The sequence below is a fragment of the Dendropsophus ebraccatus genome, chromosome 2, assembly GCF_027789765.1.
Source record: "Dendropsophus ebraccatus isolate aDenEbr1 chromosome 2, aDenEbr1.pat, whole genome shotgun sequence".
Classification (NCBI taxonomy): domain Eukaryota; kingdom Metazoa; phylum Chordata; class Amphibia; order Anura; family Hylidae; genus Dendropsophus; species Dendropsophus ebraccatus.
The window spans coordinates 49,748,969-49,770,039 of record NC_091455.1 but is presented as its reverse complement, the minus strand read 5'-3'; the positions used below and the strand labels follow the sequence as shown (position 1 = coordinate 49,770,039).

The following is a 21,071-nucleotide window of genomic DNA, read 5'->3' as shown; positions in this document are numbered from 1 at the left end:
TGTGAACCCAGCCTTATTAATATACGTCCATAGCTATGAGCTCCGCCCAGGCTGTAAGCTATGGCATCAAAATTAGAAGAGAATAAAACAAGTGATCAGAGTTAACAGAAGCAACAAATGACTTCAGTTTATTTCCTTGGCTATGAATTCATACATCTCTCATCCAAAATATCTCACCATCTTGCTGTGCTTTGGGTCTCATATCACTTTGGCTGGTGTTAGTGGGTGCTTTACAGTGTTTGTCTTTCTGTTTGATGTGTTGCATGCTTTGTCTAGTATGACTGTGGTCTAAACAGATGTGTTCTTTAGGAATGAGCCAGCAGTCAGACCCTGGATTCACCGGGGCAACTACTCCTCAGAGCCCAATTATGTCACCCAGGATGGCCCATAGCCAGAGTCCCATGATGCAGCAGTCACAAGCCAACCCAGCGTACCAGTCAGCAGATATGAATGGATGGGCACAGACAAACAATGGAGGAAACAGGTAGAAAGTCGAAACTTTACTTTCTTTCTTTTTGCAATAAACGGGGGTAGCGGTATCCGCCACCTGAAGATCAAATGATCCCAGTAGCTTTACAGCCACTTCCCGAACTGTATACACAGCTCATTGAGAGCTGTGTATGCAATAATCAGGAAGAACATTACACCACGTCTGCCTTCTCTATGAGGAGCCCAGGTTCTGCAGCTGCATGATTTCTGTTTCTAGATATCCTTGCAGTCATATGCAGACCAGCCTGGATATCTTCTGTTCTCTGGGGGGTCCACAAGCAGTTAAAGAATCACATTTTTGGGTATGTTCACGCACTGTGGATTTTCTGCAATTATTTTTAAATACATTGAGTTGTCTCAGTGCAGAAGCGCTGCACATTTTCTGCTACTGATCTGCAGCGTGTAAACATACCCTAAATGCAGACATCAGGAAGGTTGTGGGTGGGATATATTAGCATTTTAGAAGCTTTAAATGATGTTTTATCTTTCAGCATGTTTTCACAACCATCTCCACCACACTTTGCTCAACAAACTGGTGCTGGCATGTATAATACCAATATGAACATCAACGTCTCAATGGCGACCAATGGAAATGGCATGAATAGCATGAATCAGATGGCTGGACAGATCAATATGACTTCAGTGACCTCTGTGCCTACATCAGGCCTGTCCTCTATGGGTCCAGACCAGGTGAGCGAAATAAATAATTTATCACAGAACCCTGTATCATTGACAACTTTTCAGATGTATGCCCCATCTTGTTTTCCATCAAGGTTATGGCATCAAAACAAAACCATATCTCATAGAGAGAACCACGTAAAAGAGCACCACCGATGTTAACTTCACATCACACTTTGCTATGTCACACTTATACGTCAGCATCCTGTCAAGATGGGTTGCTGGCATATATATGCACATGCAGGCCTCATAGACTTTAATGTCATCAGCTTAAGACTATAGGTTATTTTCAGAGCCTATATGCGTATGGCCCAAACCTAGTTGTTATGTGACTATGTTTGGGCCACTAAAGTAAATGGGACTTGTGTCTGTACATGCATATACATTCACCAGCATCAATTATTGACAAGTTGCTGTATAATTGCAGTTGTGATGTGCACTTACCCTAAGCCGTTAAGGATGTGTCACAATGTCACATCCAGTACAAGATAACTAACAGCTACTTATATGGGCCTCAACTTTTTATGTATATTTTATCTATACCAATATAGCCAGAAAGCATTTGGTAAATCTATAATGTACTGGGATTACTATACTGTATAACTAGTGTGTTGTATAGAGTTGTAGTTAATGGTTTGTATTGATTTGTAAAGGATGTCGGTATTCTGTAAACTGAATTTATTTGCTCACCTATATAGGTTAATGATCCCACTCTGAGAGGAGGCAGCCTATTTCCAAACCAGCTACCTGGAATGGATATGATTAAACAAGAAGGCGATGCATCAAGGGTAAGAGAGGGGAAAGGTGTTAGAATGTCTTGGGGAAAATGAGAAATTAATATTATACATATCTTGGTGACACCTATGTATAAGAGTGCAGTTACAACATTAAAGGGGTTCTCCGGCCAATATGACAATTTTTAAAAATGATGCTCAGGTGGGGAAATGGGACGGGAAACCATACATACCATCCATTCTCTTTAACGTCTTAAACAGAGCCCCCCTGTGCTGCACTTCTTGGTTAGCTATTGGTGTAGTGTCCTGCCTTAGCCACTGATGGGCATGTCTTACGCCAACCACTAACCACGAGGAATGAGGGGCTCTGTGGCAGAGGCACAGCAGTAGAGTATAGATGGTAAGTATGTTTTCCCCTCCCCACCTGCCTTAACATTGTCAAAGTGGCTGGTAAAGTTTAAAAAACAAGGCATTGTTTAAAGTGTACCGTTGTTGTAACTTTCAAAATGTAAATCAGCAGGGGATGTGATATAAAACAAGTTTACAATATACATTCAATACTTTTTTAGTTATCCTGCTTTAAAACAAAAACTATACTTACTTGTATCCAGGTCCTGTCTCCTGAAGGCAGCTTTTTAGTCTTGTGCTGGTTTAAAAGAAAAAGTGTCCAAACACATGAAGTTCTGGCCAGTACAGAGAGTCACGGCTCAGTGCGTCCATCGAACACATGACTGCTTCTCTGTGAGCACAGATGACCTGGAAAACATGGGACTTCCTGTGTTTAGACTCTTTGGGAAAAAAAAAACACAGGGTGTGCCATATTTTCCATGATTATAAAAAAAATTGAATGTGGGTCCTACATGTCCATAACTATTACCTAGCAACACCCAGCGTGGACATCTCTATGGGCGTACACAAGATGGACTCAAATAGAAAAATTGTGGTTGGCGCCCATTCATCCAAGTGTTTTGATATGGAATCTGCCTCTAGATATCCCGGACAGAGATATGTTAGGCCCCATGAGACTGACGAGACGAGTGTGGATGGAGGCCAAAGACAAATTTGCCCTAGTATCCCGGTTCTCCCCCCTGCCCACCTTCATATATACCCCGGCTATACCGGGTAGTATGGTAGCAGAGACAATAGATCCGTGGATTTGTGCAAAAATCTTCCACTATGCTGATATCATGGACCCCCTATGGTGGACTATCCTGCCCTTCACTAAACTTCAAGATAGATATGGCCTCCCTTCCAGAGCCCGCCACTTTTATAACACCATATGTCAATACGCAACTACACTATGTGGAGATAGACCTTTCTCCAAGCCCACCTCCTTCGAGTGACTATGCAAACTAAATACTTCCACCAATGGTCTCATCACCAGTATTAGTAACTTGCTAGCTTCCCCGCCTGATGACCCCTCCCGAGGTTGGGGTTACATGTCTAAATGGGAGACGTATTTGGGACGAAGCATCCCCTACACCTTGTCGCAAATTATATGGTCCCAAGCAGCAAAGGCCTCGGCGTGTGTGAGTTATAAGGAGGACCAATACAAAATTCTGGGTGCTACTCTGGGTGCCATGGCCTCTCCCTAGTGTTCTTCCCTTGTCCCCCCCCCCCCCACACACACACACACTTTTTGTTTGTCTGATTGTCTGTCTGTTTTGTTAGATAGTTGGGTTTGTTTCCTTTTTTCGGTGTGTGTTTTCTTGTTTCATTCTACATTTGGAATCCTGAATGCAGAGGATTGCTGGGCCTTGTCACTCTGATGACTGGGCGACCTCTTATGCAGGTGCAACGTGATTGATTAATACTCCTTAGGGGGTCGTCTGTCACTGTATTCACATCTATGGATAGAAATGTTCGTCTAGCGATATTTTGTGATGTCTGTGTGTGCCTGTACAATACTCTGCTGTTAATGTCTATTGTCTTGTATATTTGAAAAAAATTTTGATAAACAGTTAAAAAAAAATAAATTAAATGTATTGTAACTAGAGATGAGCGAACCTCGAGCATGCTCGAGTCTGTCCGAACCCGAACGTTCGGCATTTGGTTAGCGGTGGCTGCTGAAGTTGGATAAAGCCCTAAGGCTATGTGGAAAACATGGATATAGTCATTGGCTGTATCCATGTTTTCCAGACAACCTTAGAGCTTATCCAACTTCAGCAGCCACCGCTAATCAAATACCGAACGATCGGGTTCGGATGAACTCGAGCATGTTTGAGGTTCGCTTATCTCTAATTGTAACTTTATATTATGTTTACTGATGATTTCGATTTTGAAAGTTTTATAATGACAGTGACACTTTAACAGTACCTTAGTCTTGGTAGTCTAGAAGCAGTATGCTAGTACGAGCAAATATTGGCAACCCCCAGCAAGTCTAATGAAAACCTCTCAGGTTTTTTTTTTTTTCAGGGAAAATTAAAGGAGGTATTTCTTGGTTTCTATTTATCATCTATACATGGATAGTAAACTTCTGTAACTTTTATAGACTGTGAAAACTTAAACTGCTATTTTCTGCGGTTTTTCGAAACCAACTGGATAAAGGGAAGTGAGTCCACTGATCAAAGGGTCACCTATATTTATTAATTCATACTTAAGCACTGTTTAAAAAAAAAACTTAACCCCCCCCCCCCCCATAAATTAAGGGATTAAAGAGCATATATAGCTTTTAAAAATATGAGATTGGTAAGGGTTCCTGTGATCATGAATTTAAAGGGACCACAGCACTCATGCAAGCTCTCCCTTGTCCCTCAGTATGTAAGTTTATCAAGATATTGATAAAATAAGACAGGTGAAAAAATTAACTACAAAAAAGTGTACAGTCTGAAGCATAAAACATCCGTATCTAAATATTTATAGTCTAGAGGAAAGATCAAAATTTGGTAAAGGCCTAAATAAGGTTTAGGAGGGAAGTGTTTTTAATAAGAAACGGAACACAAGAACGAGGGGGCACAGACTAAGGGCCCTATTCCACGGGCCGAGCAACGATGTAAACGAGCGCCGATCTGCTAGATCGGCGCTCGTTTACTGGGCCTATTCCACGGCCCCAATGATCGTGAAACAAGGGCTGCAACAACATCGTTACTTATATCCTTGCAGCGCTTGTTTCATACATTACCTGTCCAGGCTGCAGGTCTTCTTCTCCCGGTCCCGCTCGGCAGCATCGGCTTCGGAATGGAGCTGTCTGAACGGACAGACCGCTCAGCTAATCAATGGCCGCAGCGTTTCTGGCCAGTGATTGGCTGAGCGGTCTGTAAGTTCAGACAGCTCCGTTCCGAAGCCGATGCTGCCGCACGGGAGTGGGAGAAAAAGACCTGCAGCCCGGACAGGTAATGTATGGTTCTGCTGAAATTGTCGGTCTCCGCCGAGCACCGCTATTTCGATTCGGCCGATTATCGCTCCTGTGGAATAGGGCCCTAAGGTTGGTTGGGGGGTAAGATCAGAACCAAACTTGGGAAGTCTTTACTTTACTTAAAGAGTAGTCGATACTTGGAACAAACTTCCATCAGATGTGGTAGGTAAATTCACACTATTACTTTGGCAGCATCAGGAAAGTTTTATTTTCACCCCTGAAAACATTACGCCATTTATTTAGCAATTTGATATTTGCATTGGCTGAACTGTCGACGGCACAAGTAATATAAAAAATGTTCCAATGTGAAAACACCCTTTGGCACAGGTTATCTGCTTGTACTTTTAATTTATGGGACAACCATTATGTAAATGAGTTTGGGACTGTAGAGTTGACTCTTGGCAGTGTCAAAAGTACTTGATTTATGTGTCCTCAGCTTGTTCACATATAACATTAACTCCAAAAAGTGACCCTTGTCCACCATCCACCCATTTAATTGCATTTAACTTATGGCAGAAATTCTATGAATAATTGAATATACTGTTGGGAAGAATAATGGCCATGAGATGACTTCACAAACCTTAAACTTGCACTACTACCAATTAACCTTAAGTATATGGTCGGTCTGTGTAGCGTTTCTTCTCTAGGGCTTAAGTACTAAAAGCAATGCACTGTTTACTGGGGTTCAGCATTGTAAGCTAATATCATGATGATGTCATAGCGTTACAAACAAAAGTAAGTGAACCCTTTAGAATCATCTGGATTTTTGCATTGGTTACCAACAAATGTGGCCTGATTGTACTCAGTCACAGTTATTGACAAACACGGTCCAACTAAACTAATAACACAGAGACTTGTACCATTCATATCTGTCATCGAGCACATTAGGTAAACATCCACAGTGCAGGAGCAAAAAAATAATGCAGGTAAGATTGGAAGTATTCACATTTGTTAGCATATTAACCAAAGGCACACAAGCCAAGTGACTGAGCGATCTGTTCTTCTCACATCCCCTATTACATGGTGAGATGTACAGCCGATGGCTGATGATTTTTCAGCAGGCCGGAACTGCCAGTTGTTAGGCCTTGTTCATCAGCTGATCACTAGCCCTATTACATAGGACCATTTTGGCATGTTCGGTCAATAATCACCCTATGCAATAAGGCCTGCAAGACATAAAGTAAAGTCAGGACTGTTGCTACTTTCCCTAATGGGTATCCTATTAATATCATTCTAAGGGTACAAACACACACACCGTATATGCAGCGTATTTCCTGCTGCAAAACGCAGCAGATACGCAGCAGATTAGATCTAAATAACTGAACACAGCATCAAATCCGAACCACCAAGTCTGCTGCAGATCTGCTGCGTATTTGCTGCGTATACGGTGTGTGTCTTAGTACCCTAATAGAACAAAGATGAGAGAGAATCTCAAGGTAATTGGAAAAGTCCTGCAGAAGACTACAAACTGCAGAACCCTTTGTTCACGTGTTCTCTATTGGAAAGGCACTGAACAAGAATGGTGTCCATGGAAGGGCATCAATCATGGAAGGGATTATTTTGGGATAATGTTGTGCTTGGAGAAAAAAGAACATGGCACTCCTAACATCAGATCCTCATCACAATTGTGAAGCCTGACGGGAGGGAGCATTCTGTGGCTGCTCGGCCGCCATCATTGGAGAAACAATAACTTCTAATGTGTAAACCTTTTGCAGCAGTTCAGTGACCTCAGGCTGAAGAGCCTTAGGGGTCCCTGATGTCAGACCTCCACTCTTAGTAATATTCAATTCTTCTTTGAGTTTTAATTACCCCTTTAAGGCAGTATCTCTGCTGGATCTTTCGTAGACTAATAACCCTGAGTTTAAAAAAAAAGTAACCAAAGTGCTGCTGTTTTAGGTTGAGTGCCCCCCTTCCCCAGCCATGTGATGCTCATGTTTAAGGTCAGCAGGCTTTTCAGGTTTGCCTGTTTTATGGTAATCGTAACTTTTTATTTGACCCAATGTAAATATTTAATGAGAACATAATTTTTGGTTAAGTAATAGTTTAATTTTCCTATCCCACCGCCCCATGCACACATTTTATGAGATGTTAGATCTGATTTATTGAGCCAACCTGTCTCTTAAACAAGCCGAATGAATAATTTAAAATGTGTCCCCATTAGTCACCGCTTTATATGGAACTCAAGCCATTCCTCTCTTATGAGCCGATTCTATAACCTCAACGTTATCTCTGTGTAGTGTATATAACTGTAGATTGTAACTTCAGTCTTGACATTTAGTTGGTTCAGTCATCTTATCTTCATTTCTTATTTCTGGTCAAACCTATAGTCCTATAGTTGTTGTAATAACCAATGTTATTTAAAGATACTCCTTTTATGCAATAGCTGCTCTCATTTTGGTGGACTTGGGTCACCATGTGTTTGTGGTCAGCTGTTCATTCAAATATACTCTGACTACCGGACAATGACTGGACACTCTAGCTGGGAATTCAGCCAACTCTGTCTTCCTCTAACTATCTGGGTGGCTCCTGTGGATGTAATGAGCAGAGTGTAGTCAACTAGGTGTAGTGTACTGGCTATGAAATTGGTTAATAGGTTTGGATTAAGATCTTTTCACTAACTTATAATTTTTTATCTCCTTTATTCCAGAAATACTGCTGACCCTGAAGATGCCGGGGATGTGTTGTCTTTCTTCTGACCAGCTGGAACCTTTCTCTGGTCTGGAAGAGTCCCGTCACCTTGGTAGTGTTCTTAAAGACTGGTGTGAGATGCCAGCTCGCAGGCCCTTGTAGAGGTGACCTGACCTGCCTCCAGTTTCAAAGCTGAAGTTGTGTTTTCCGTGATGCAGCCTCTTCACCAGGCAGTGTGGAGCTAGAATACAGACAGGGAGCCCGTCTGGTCACTGCATTCACCTTAGTGCGACTTAGATACCTGCTGTGGAGTCATTATGGACAGGCAAATTTCATTGGACTTTTTGAAATGAATGTATTTAATTGTATGTATTTAAGGAAAAACTATGCTTTTTTTTTTTTTTTTTTTCTTTTTGTTTTTCATTTTCCTCTTCTCAAGTTTTTGACACTGGTTTCTAACCTTATACTTCTTGGGCTTTTAGCCCATTAGATACTTTTGCTACCACATGAAGGCTCTCCCCCCCCCCCCCCCCTCATTTTGGAATTGTATCTTTTTTATTTGTGGGCGGGAAGTTATAATAAATTTCTGGGTGAAAGCCAGGTTATTACTAAACTGCACCACAGCAAAGCATGACTCAATGAACTAAAAGGCACTGTGGATTAGTATCGTGCACCTACACAGACTGGGTATTTCATAGAAGAAAATGGTTGAAGTAGGCAGGTTTTATTTTGACTACTCTTTTTAGGGGTTTATGTTTTTCTGAGGCTAGTCAATTGTAGCAGGGAATGTACAATGATCTCTAACAGAAATATATATTCTATAATTAAATTGTAGGGCAGCCTTCTGCTGTTACTATCAGCGCTTTGCTGTGCATTATAATTAAGTATAGCTGAATGTGAATTTTTTCTTTTTTAATTGAAATTTATGGGGTGCGAATATTTTTACACCTATTTGCAATCCCTCATTTTTATCGTTCAATAAAGATTGAGCATGTCACGGTTGCTTTCAGTGATGCCACTTCTACACACTGTCATTTAAAAGGCCAAGAAGGGGTTAATCGGTGGATAGCCTCCTCATCTCCGTGTTGCCCCTCAACATTACCGAAATAATAACTTTACAAAGAATCTTTATGAAACCAACTTTTCCGAGCTCTTCAGGCTTAATTTTCCTATAACAGGGTGGATTTTTTATGGTACATAACCAAGCAATAATTTAAGTTGAAAAGAGGTTTTTATTTGTAAACATTTTGTTTTGTAAAAAAGATAAAAAAGATTTAAAAAAATGTGTTGTCATTTGAAAAAATTAAAATAAAAAGGTACTTCAGTATTAAGTAGGTAATTTCTGAACCGTGGCCGCTGCGTGGCTTTCATGGTCACATCGCTTTTGATAGAACTAGTTTGTAGGCATAACCCTTTCTAAATTCATTGTCTAACTTCACATTCTGTATGATCTGAGGTGTATTAGTTTAGAGCACGGCAAGAATTTTTTTTAACCCTAGAAAGAAAAACTGTTTTTAGAGGAGCTCACCCTGTGATTCAATTTGCACAACATTGCTAAGAAACCCATCAGGCATTGAGATGTGGATTGCTTCTAATAGACACTGGGAACAGTGGTGAAAACTGGTGGAAATTTCAAGCAGCCTTGTAACATTTGTGTTCATGCTCTAAGCTGTACTTAAAAAAAGAATTCTTACCATGTTTCTTAATTTGCCCCAATGTAACAAAAAAAGGTGCATTTTAAGTGCTGATAATTATTGGTTTAAATGGTTTCTTAGGGACTAATAAAGTTTATTGAAATGATCCCTATAAGATCTCTGGAACCTATTATGTTCCTAAGAACCCCTTTAGGAAATGGAGGTAATTTTTTTAAATATTGGTTATATATGATCATTAGAGGTGAGCGAACCGGGTTCGAGTCGATCCGAACCCGAACGTTCGGTATTTGATTAGCTGGGGCTGCTGAACTTGGATAAAGCTCCAAGGTTGTCTGGAAAACATGGATACAGCCAATGACTATATCCATGATTTCCACATAGCCTTAGGGCTTTATCCAACTTCAGCCACCGCTAATCAAATGCCAAAAGTTCGGGTTCGGATCGACTCGAGCATGCTCCAGGTTCGCTCATCTCTAATGATCATCCTTTTATATATTAAGTTGCCAGTATCCAGTCAAATGTTAACATTTATTCTGTATAGGGTGTTTTTGGTTTTTAACTTAAAATTTTTTTTTCATAGATAAAAGGTAAATTGGCATGAAATGTACCTGCCGCCCCAAGGGAAGCTAATTTATGGGCAATAACAGTTTTATAAAGAGCAGCTGTGGTGCTGCGGGAAAGTTTTAAAAGTTTTCTATTTAATTTTTATTTAAAGTCAATGTCAGCCCTTGGGTACCATTGTGTTTGTTTCTAAATAGGTTCAGTATTCTGTGCGGATTGAATTTTTAATATCTTTATATTGATCAGAGCTTTGTTTTTCTAGTGGAAGTACATAAGCATACATTTAACACATTACGCTACCTCTAGAGGAGCCTCCTGAATACACTTTGTACATTGAACCTAATAATAATACACACATTTTCAGAAGATGAAATATGAGGTACTCTCCAAGTTTCTTCATGGCAGCATCTGTTTTACATTGTCCAATGCCTTCTCTGCTGTACATAACCTAAAAAGAAAGCATACTCACTGTCCCTGATTCCCCTCAGCTGCTTTTCCAATGCTTCCCCTGACGTTGTCCCAGCAGTAAAATTCCCACTTCACCAACTTCTGAGGCAGGTAAAAGATGTGTGCAGTACTCAGCTGAGTAGTCATCTGCAGAGTTTACACATTAGAGGAACCTGGGAGCAGCAAGGACTGGGAGCCCTTAAAACATCTGAAGGGGATTGGTGGCAGATGAGTATGTTTTCTCTCCTTATTTTTATAGAACCCCAATAAATAAATCAATTATTACTACTTTAAACATCTACTAGTGAGTGCTGCATCCTTTCTAACCTTATATTAATGCAAAGCACCATCTTAAAGGGACGCTCTATTTTGCCTTGCTTATGAACCAGTTTGGATTTGATGGGTGTCACTGTAGTGGTGCCATCTATACCAATAACAACAGTATACTGTCATGACTGCAGACTGATTCTTAGATCTGCCACAGAAAGATAGAGCTCAGACCACGGTAAAGAGTTATCCACACAGAATTCTAGAACTGGAAACGACATAAAAAAGGAGGAAATTTATTATAAAACTATGCTCACACTTGTTCCCACCCCATTAGTTTAATCTGTCTTATACCTTACACTAGGTATCTCCTTGCCCCTTGTTGACGGTGCAGTCCTGCTCACGTTCATATGCTTTTACACACGTATACCTCACTCGGCTAATTCACAAAGAGAACCATGCTCCTGTATAAAACAACCATGTTCTGATGTTTGTCCAGGCTTGTTGAACGGCAAGAATTGCACTTTTTGGACGTAGATAAAGAAATGTAAATTCCCCCCCCCCCCCTCCCCTCTCTCACCCACAGATTTCAGCTGATCACTTTTCTTACTAAGATATTATTCTAAGGAGAGCTGTAAAACCACAACCAAAAAAGTTCCTTGTACAGCCTGTTCTTTTCCCATATTGCAAATGATTTAATGTGTTACACAATTAAAATCTTTCTGGAATTGTCTGGTCTTTATTGACTGTACTCCTATCCCGTGCACTATATATATATACACACACACACACACACACACATATATACACTTCCTATTCACGTTTTGTTTTTCTACACCACTAACCAATGAATGTTAACGGCAAATAATGTGAAATGTCTATATCTTATTCATCCATGTAGAGCAATGTAAGTAGACAGTGGATGAAACTTTGTAATAAACTGTAGTCCAACTGAACCTACCTTACATGGAGATCCTTATTTACTGATATCCTGCCATGTAATTGTAGATCAGCCGCCCCATAACTTTCATGGTGGGATCTAGTGACCACAAATGACACACTGCACAGATGGTTACTAATAATATCCAAGGCAGATTTACTTCTATTACTTCTCGGGGGGGCAGAACCAAATCTAACATTGTTGCCCATTCAGTTAGATTTGGCCAATGGCATTTGCGTGTATTAACTACTACTAATAATAAGGGGGGGGGGGGGGGGCGGCGGTTGTCTTTATTACTACACGTGAATGTTTTACACCTAATGATACAGTTAGAAAGGATCCCTTTAACTAGAATAACCATCTCTGCGTCATCCTGGCCACTTTGCCAGTTCTATAGCTGGTTATTTAGAGGCATGCCACAAGCGCCGAGCTTTTTAGTGGTACAGCTACTTCAGTCCATCTCCTCATTTAGAAACAATGATAGGATCATTCTGACACACTTCCACGTTCCTCTTTCCTCCTTGGAAAACGTATCTGCTCTGCCTGTTCCAGAATGGGACATTGTACTGACCTAAGCTGATATTCAATACTGCTTGGAGATTGGTTGCAGCCCCATATAATCTTTGGTTGGGAGAACATGGCGTCTCTAGATTTACGGAGACTGGTAGTACAATAGGGAACTTTGCCAGTAACCTTAAACATCCCAACCTTTTTGTTGAGTGCTTTAGATAGTAAAGGCTGTAATCTGGTTGCTTACGGACAACTTCCCCATTTTTGTGCACACTAGTTGATCTACACAAGGGCCGATATGTTATGACCTCATATTAAAGACTGAGGGCCATCTAATGCCGCCTCTTTGTGTAAAGTAGGGATAATGTAAACCCCCACCATCCAGTCTGATTCACTTCATGCGCTGCATTGAACGCCGGTACTTCTCTTCTACAGTCTAAGATGGCTGTCTTTCATCTATCTGCAATATTACAGTACTCTCCATCCTTACAGAACATTGCCTCACTGGCCCTGAACTGACTTATACCAATGGTTTTTTTTTGGGGGGGGGGGGGGGTTACTTTGTATAATGTACAGTTTTGGGTGTGGACATGACTTGTTTTTACCAATTTATAGATCCCAAAGATTCACAATCAGTTCTGAAACTCAACAAAAGCCATTAACTGTAAGTGTGAATTGGAGACTTTTTGTAGCGTTTGTATAGTAGAGTGCTGCCTATTTACAAGGAAAACATTGTCTGCACAACCTTTGCTGTAACTGGCTCTTAATGGGTTTTTTTGTTTTATTTTTTTTTTAAGCTCCTTCCCTCTTTTAGATCACTTTGTCAGCGATAAATTGCTAGATTCTAAACCAATAGCCTGGACGAGTCCACCCAGTGCTCCCAAAGTGTACCTCAATTGTTTTTGTGTCTTCGTTCCTCCCAGTTATTTCTTTAGAGACTAAAACTGATTATTTAAGTTTCTTACTACAGGTGAAAAAAAAAAAAGAGAAAAAAAAAAAAAGCTATGTGCAAGAACCTCAAAATGCTAATGAAATAGCATAATGCCTTAGATCTGTTTTTAAGTATTGTATATTCCTACATAGCTGTTTAATGTATAATATTTGTATAGTATATTGTGTACATTTTGGAACAGTGACTCCATCTGGGATCTTTGTCGGAATCAGCCAGGATGGACGTCTTTCCAAAATCCTTTTAATTGTATTCTCCGCCATCTACCTATTTTTCCTGTTGGTTGTGAATTTTATTTGTACAGCTAAACTCCTCTACAAAAATAGTGTGTGTGCGTGTGTGCATTGACATTGAGTAAAAGAAGTATACAAGGGTAAAAAAAAAAATAAAGCAATATATAAAATATGGTTCTTCAGGAGAAAGCTTACAGTATTGCAGGTCTCGACTCTTTCTTCGCTTCCTTTGGATAGTTGAGTTTCCTCTAAACCGCTCTTTGTCTCACCTGCATTGATGTCTATTTCTATAGTGTGAGCAGTTTATGCAAAGGTAGATCTATTTAGAGAGATTTTAAATACACTTATGCAAGTTAATATTGCTTTGCTGATGCTTATTTGCGTATTTGATGTCAAATAATGCTACTGTAAATAAAGAATTGTTACTGCATCAATTAATAAATTTTAATGCCTTTTGGGTTTATACAGTATATGGTGTCTTTTTGTATCAAGCCGTGAGCAACTAGTTAGATTTCAGATTAAAGGTCTTATACAAATTCAATACCAACTTTTTTCCGGCCCTCTGCTGGTATCTTTCCTTATCCCTCTAAAGAAATGCACATAAGTCTTCACTTCACTGGTGGTGGCTTATATCGTTTTATTTTTTATGAGTAAGGGGGCATTAAAGGGGTACTCCGGCGCTGATAAAAAAAGAAACAATCATAAACATAGTTTTTACATTTACCATCCCTCCGGAATCTGTCTCGTTTGAATTTCCCGCTGTTTGCAGGTCCCTGAAGCTCCAGTTGGGGGCTTCATTTTTTCTTTACTTCCTGGTTTGGGCTTTCCCATGATGCACTTTGGCTTAACAGGGCTTAGACCCGCCTTCCTCTTGATGATGTCATTGTCACAAAATGGCTGCCACAGAGCAGCCTGGGGTCAACAGTCATTAGGTAAGAATGAGTTTACTTCACTTCCTGGTGGGGGGTTGAGGGTGGAAAAGATAGGGAAGGGGGCAGATAGGTGATTGAAGCACATTATGAAGTTATCTAACTTTGTAATGTGTTTCAATTACTGGTAAAAAAAAAAATTCACTGGAGTATCCCTTTAACATGCATATTTGGCTCATATGAACATACTTTGGCACTGTAATATACATGTTAAAGCGTACCTGTTTTAAAAGATTTGCTACATTAACCTTTCAGAGTACGGACAAGAGGATTTTTGTGCCCCCCCTGCTGTGATTGAGCCCTCTCCTTTTGAGGTGCAGCTCCAAGGCTTAGCTGTTCTCCAGTAATAAGCACAGTACTTTGTTTATTAGTTGCCTCAGTCCTTACTGCTGTGTCATTACATAGCGCTGATAAAAGTGCTCTGATCAGGCTCTGTCCTGAGGGATGATTTACACAGTACAGTGCTATAGATGGCATGTGGAGAGGAGAAGAGGTTAATGATGCACTGGGTTTGTAAGGTGCAGTGTGAGAAGAAATGCTAGAAATAGCAGCAGCAATGAAGGGGTTATTGCTTCTGAAATCCTAAATTGCACAGCAGCACTATGGACATAATAGGTACACTGACAAATAGTACAGAAGACCTGACACTCGCCAAATAGTTCTGCTTGTTTATTGTAGTGCAATAGACATCAGTTAGTTAGGATGCGTTTCGGCCAAGCATGGCCTTCAGCCTAGTGCTGTTTCTTCTCTACTGGATACTTACCACCGCCACCGCCTACGGAAGTGCCATCCTCTTTACATCCATAATAGTTACACTGCCATTTACATAGGGGCTAGATGCCCTGTGCTTTATATAGATAGTCCGAGATGAGAAGTAAGCATTGATTCACCTTTTTGGATCATCCTCAGCTGGTGGACTGTCTCAGCTTGCAGGTGTACAGCTCAGGCTTTCTTCCTCTCCTGCACAAACCAATGACAAACCCCTGCCCCATTCCTGTGTTTTGTCCTGGATCTCTCTGTTTCTTACAACAGGCAGTGTACAGCAGAATTCAAAGAAGGAAGTTGCCTTTTGACTAGAGATGAGCAAACCTCAAGTTCGTCCAAACCTGAGCATGCGGCGTTGGATGCAGCTTTAGGCTGGGTTCACACACAGTATATTTCGGGCAGTATTTGGTCCTCATAGCAACCAAAACCAGGAGTGGATTGAAAGCACAGAAAGGCTCTGTCCACATAATGTAATTGAGTGGATAGCCGCCATTTAATGGCAAATATTTGCTGTTATCTTAAAACAATGGCTGTTATATTGAAATAATGGCAGTTATTTACTGTTATATGGCGGCCATCCACTCAATTTCACCATTGTGTGAACAGAGCCTTTCTGTGTTTTTAATCCACTCCTGGTTTTGGTTGCTATGAGGACCACAATACTGACTGAAATATACGTAGTGTGAACCCAGCCTTAGGGAGTCCAGGAAAACATGTTTAGGCCCTTTTAGGTTGCATTCAACTTCTGCATCCACCAATAATAAAATGCTGCACGCTCTGGTTAGGACGATCCAGAGCATGCTTGAGTATTTGTTCATCTCTATTAGTGACCAATTTTTGTGGACTAATGTGTCATTTTGGTAAATTAAGTAATTTACATATATTTTAGGAATCAAGTAGAGTAAAGTTATTTGAGACAACAGTGGCCGTTTAATTCTAGAGTTGGGGAGATAAGTCACAGCCAGCCCTGTTGGCAATAAAATTGAATCCAGTATTTTATTCCATCACTCTTGGATGTGGACATGGCTGTAGGAAAACTTTTTTAAAGCGTAACTGTCATATTTTTTTTATTGCAGAAATCAGTAGTATAAGCGATTTTAAGAAACTCTGTAATAGGTTTTATCAGCCAAAAAAGCCTCCTTCTGTACTCAAGAAGCAATCTCCCAGCCTCCCCCCCTGACTTCTTATCTGTGCATTATCAGGCAAACACGTCTTCATTACAGAGAAGCCAGTGAAGACGGGTTATGCTCTCTCCATTCTATCCTTATGGAGAAGCCGAGGGAGATGAGGGAGCAGGAAGAGGTGACCTGAAGGTCAGCTGTTTGTACACTCTCTGGGCACCTAAACTGCAGGATTCAGGTGTCAGAAAGGTCAGTGCTTATCTATGAACTTACTGAGAGAAGATTGCAGGGTGTTGTGCTGTGCAAGACTGCTCCATGCTCAGTCACTCCTAACAGCCCCTCCCCTCTCCATAGCCACATAATGGACACAGAAATCCTGCTGCTTCTGAAGGGAGGGGGGAGGCTGGGAGATTGCTTTTTCAGTACAGAAGGAAACTTTTGGTTTATAAAGCCTATTACAGAGTTTCTTAAAATCGCTTGTACTGTTGATATTTAATGCTTTAAAAAAAAATGACCCTGAAATGACAGTTACGCTTTAAACTAAGTGTTCAATGTGATGCGTTGTTCTGAAATGGCACAGAACATTGGTCGCTGGTAGGTCCTTCTATCGGATGGATTTTTATTTTAATGGCTCATGAGCTTGAAGCTGCAGAGTGGGGAGGACATGTCCATGCATGCACGGTCTGAACCACCACCATGGCAAGAAATAGAGCAGATTGTTCGCAGAACATCTGCTGTAAGTTTGTTCCAAGCATCTACTACTCTTTAAAGGGTACTTTGGCCAAAGCTTACTTTCTGTACAGCTCTGCCAACGGAAGTCTTGTTCTTCTTGTACGAATACGTCCATCATGGCCCGGCTGCATTCCAGTGCTGCCATATTGTGCAATGACATCAGCTGCAGTGGCCATCTCTTCTTCCTGGATGTGTCGCCCTCCTTATCAGACAGCGCTCGCGGGCCGTACTATCGCAATAAGCGAGAGAACAGCTCAGAGAGTAGAGTCATTGGCTCCTGCTCCCCCTGTGACCTTCACAGTTAGTTCACATGATATTCCTGGATGCATGCTCGGTCTAAGCACATACAGGAATATCATGTGACCTTACTCAGAGTGTCACACCTTCCAGTAAAAAAAAGTATAAATCTCCCTTTTGCCATTTTATGTAAAAAAAAAAAAAAAAAAGTAAACATATTTGCTATCACCATATGTGGAGTTGCCTGAATTACCTTGCTATGCTCTCCAGCAGCCCTTAGCAATGGATCACTGATCTCGTTGTTCAATGCAGAATGTATATAATGCATTGATCTTTATGAGAGATCAACATATTTAAAGGGATCGGCCACTTTATAGTAAAATAGTTCAGTGTACAGTATTAGTAAGTGTACTCACTGTATATACTGACAGCTCCCTGGGTACCTCATAGAGCTAAAATCAGACTTTTCTCCTCCAGGCTGGGCTGCCCTTCTCTGTGGTGAGTCTGTCCATAAGATGGCTGACATGGAGAAACATGTGACCATGCCCCGCCCCCCAGTGTCCACCACTGAGCCTGTATATGCCTATGGAGGACACTGGGGGTGGGGCATGGTCACATGCTCCTCCATGTCGGCCATCTTATGGACAGAATCACCACAAAGCAGGACAGCACAACCTGGATGAGGAGAATCAGATTTTAGCTCTATGAGGTACACAGGGAGCTGCTGTCAGTATATACAGTGAGTTCAATTACTAATATTGTAAACTGAACTATTTTACTATAAAGTGGCCAATCCCTTTAACATAAAAGTCCCCTAGGGGGTACTTCAAATTTCAGTGTAAAAAAAAGTTTTTTTCATTAATTAAAAAATCCCATCCCCTAAATTTAAATAAAAAAAAAGTAAAAAACATATTTGGTATTATGTGTAATCGCCTAAACTATTAAATTATTGCATTCCGGTAAATAGCGTAAGTTCAAAAAAGCCAGATGACTAAATTGTGAATGTTCGGTCACATCGAATGCAGAAAAATTGTAAGCAAGCCAGGTACTGATAGAAAGGACAGATTGTGCTGCAAACAATGACACATTACATAGCCCCATAGAATAAAGGATAAAACAAAAGCATTATAAGGATGGGAATAAAGCAATTGTAGCGCAAAGAACATTTCAGGGTTTTTTTTCAAAGCCGTCAAATAAAATAAAAGGTAACAAGTTATATATTGTTGTCAGGTTTACCATAGGACGAACTTTTTTCCCGGTTTCGCTACGTTTTATGCTAAAATTAAGTTTCATAGCAAAGTATAATTGGTGTTGCAAATCAATGGATCAAAGAAACACTTGAGCCGCGTCACAGAGGGGAGGGGCTTCCTCCCACCGTGGGCAGACTGGTCCACCTCCAGTTCTTCAGGCCGGGTCGGTGCCTGGTAATAGGAAGAAGGACCGTGGCATTGGCATCCCCGTGCTGGTCTGTTCATGGTAAAAAAAAAAAAACAGAACGGCGATGTATTGCTGGCACATTCGCTTTAATCGTTGTGCTGTAGACAACAGCATGTGAGTAAAATATAGATATAGGATGGTGTTAAAGTCGGTATCCAGGCTTAGAAAAACTTGGCTGCTTTCTTCCATAAACAGCACCACTCCTGTCAGTTTAGGTTTAGCAGCTTAGTTCCATTGAAGTGAATAGAGCTGAATTGTAATACCACACACAACCTGAGGACAGGGGTGGTGCTGTTCGTGTAAGAAAGTAGCTGTTTTTAATAATGCTGGATAACCCATATAATCTTTTTTTCCCTAACTGTATTTCATTCTCCCTTATAGCAATATATTTTTTTTTTCAAGGATCAACCAACATAGGAAAAAGGAATGAATTATTATTATTTACTCTAAAAACACACAATGTAAAAGTGTCCAGACTGATATAAAACCCATAAATTAATCCAATGAGAATTGATGCCTTTTGTGCTACAGGTTCAATATATTCCATATGATGGAGGCAATTAAGAGCGGCTATCCCGTTGGGACGGAGCCTAATCCTCCTATGTGATGCCATGGTGCAATAAATCTTTTGTGTCCTGCGCTCATTTACAACAGTGACTGATGTCCATTTATTTAAGCTGACTTTAAGTGACTGCTGTGAGCGTCCTCCTCCTACTTCTTTTAAGGGCAGATGTCAGCAAAACCGCACAATGGCCTGAAGACCGCAGAACTTTCTTCTTCTTACTTTTCTATGGTGAATAAGAAGAAGGGAGGCCTCTATTATGTGGTCATGTTGTTTTGTTATCTCCTTTCACTCCTTCGGCCCCTATTTGTATTTGAGGGAAAAAAAAAAAGTTTGATTATTCTGAATCCTCTCCGCAGGCCTAGGGCTAGGCACATGGGACAACCTGTCACACAGTACTGTATGGAGCTTAACCTAACCTGAATGGGGCTTGCAGAAATTTTAGAAACAACCCCATTCACATATATGGATATTTTTCATTGAAAAAAATATCAATCTGACATATGTGAACACAAGGTTCAAAAGGGTACAGATTTGTGATTCACTTCTATTTAAAATTCTGAAGCCTTTCAGTACTTATCAGCCGCTGTATGTCCTGCAGGAAGTGGTCCAGTCTGACACAGTGCTCTCTGCTGCCACCTCTGTCTATGTCAGGAATTGTCATGAGCAGTAGCGAATCCCTATAGAAAACCACTCCTGCTATCCAGACTGGAGAGAATTAACCACTTCCTGCAGGACATACAGCAGCAGATAAGTACTGGAAGACTTATGATGTTATGATAGAAGTAAATTACAAATCTCTCACACTTTCTGGCACCAGTTGATTTGAAAAAAAAATGTCTAAATTTCTAAAGAATTCTTTTTTTGTGAACTACCTTTTTAACCCCTTCCCAACTTGATGTACCATCATATAATGGGTCTGGTGAGACATCAATGGGAAATTTACCAGCGCACACTGTATAAAATAACCGTCATAATTGATAACAACCGTCCAAGTAATGAACCTGCTCATTATATACCACCTGCTTTTGCAAAATATTGAATTTTTTCACCCGTTCATAAATTGTTTTATTAGTTGTATTTAGCTTTTATTTTACTGTGTGTGAACATAGCCTTATACTGTTCTGTACTTATACTATTGCTAATTAAATCCACCAGGGTATAGGAGGAGGCTAGAACCAAGTACTAGAGATAAGTGCACCTTGAGCACGCTCAAATTCGTCCGAACCCAGAAGTGTCTGCATCTCTGAGAAGTTGGATGCAGTCTTAGGAAGTCCTGGAGAACATACAGTCATGGCCAAAAGTTTTGAGAATGACACAAATATTATATTTTCACATGATCTGCTGCCCTCTGGTTTTTATGTGTGTTTGTCAGATGTTTTTATCACATACAGAAATATAATTGCAATCATATTATGAGTAACAAAAGCTTATACTGACAGAATGAGTTCATGCAGCAAGTCAATATTTGCAGTGTTGACCCTTCTTCTTCAGGACCTTTGCAATTCTCCCTGGCATGCTCTCAATCAACTTCTGGACCAACTCCTGACTGATAGCAGTCCATTCTTGCACAATCAATGCTTGCATTTTGTCAGAATTTGTTGGTTTTTGTTTGTCCACCCGTCTCTTAATGACTGACCACAAGTTCTCAATGGGATTAAGATCTGGGGAGTTTCCAGGCCATGGAACCAAAATCTCTATGTTTTGTTATCACCTTTGCTTTATGGCAAGGTGCTCCATCATGCTAGAAAAGGCATTGTTGATGGCCAAACTGCTTTTGGACGGTTTGGAGAAGTTGCTCTTGGAGGACATTCTGGTACCATTCTTTATTCATGGCTGTGT

General features: G+C 40.5%; 2 protein-coding genes across 9 annotated transcripts in view; both read left to right on the top strand.

The window, feature by feature from the left end:
• NCOA2 (nuclear receptor coactivator 2) overlaps nt 1-9,885 on the top strand; it is a 162,777-nt gene extending 152,892 nt beyond the window's left edge. For all 8 annotated transcript variants that reach the window (XM_069957498.1, XM_069957502.1, XM_069957495.1 and 5 more), the window contains 4 exons: nt 310-484; nt 981-1,179; nt 1,866-1,955; nt 7,904-9,885. In XM_069957498.1, the coding sequence (XP_069813599.1) occupies nt 310-484; nt 981-1,179; nt 1,866-1,955; nt 7,904-7,915 (476 nt within the window). In that variant the 3' untranslated portion in view covers nt 7,916-9,885. The remainder of the gene's footprint in view (nt 1-309; nt 485-980; nt 1,180-1,865; nt 1,956-7,903) is intronic.
• Nucleotides 9,886-16,895: 7,010 nt separating this feature from the next.
• Nucleotides 16,896-21,071, top strand: part of PRDM14 (PR/SET domain 14) — a 29,335-nt gene continuing 25,159 nt past the window's right edge. Inside the window, exon 1 of the mRNA XM_069959643.1 lies at nt 16,896-16,997. Coding sequence (XP_069815744.1) covers nt 16,896-16,997 — 102 coding nt within the window. The remainder of the gene's footprint in view (nt 16,998-21,071) is intronic.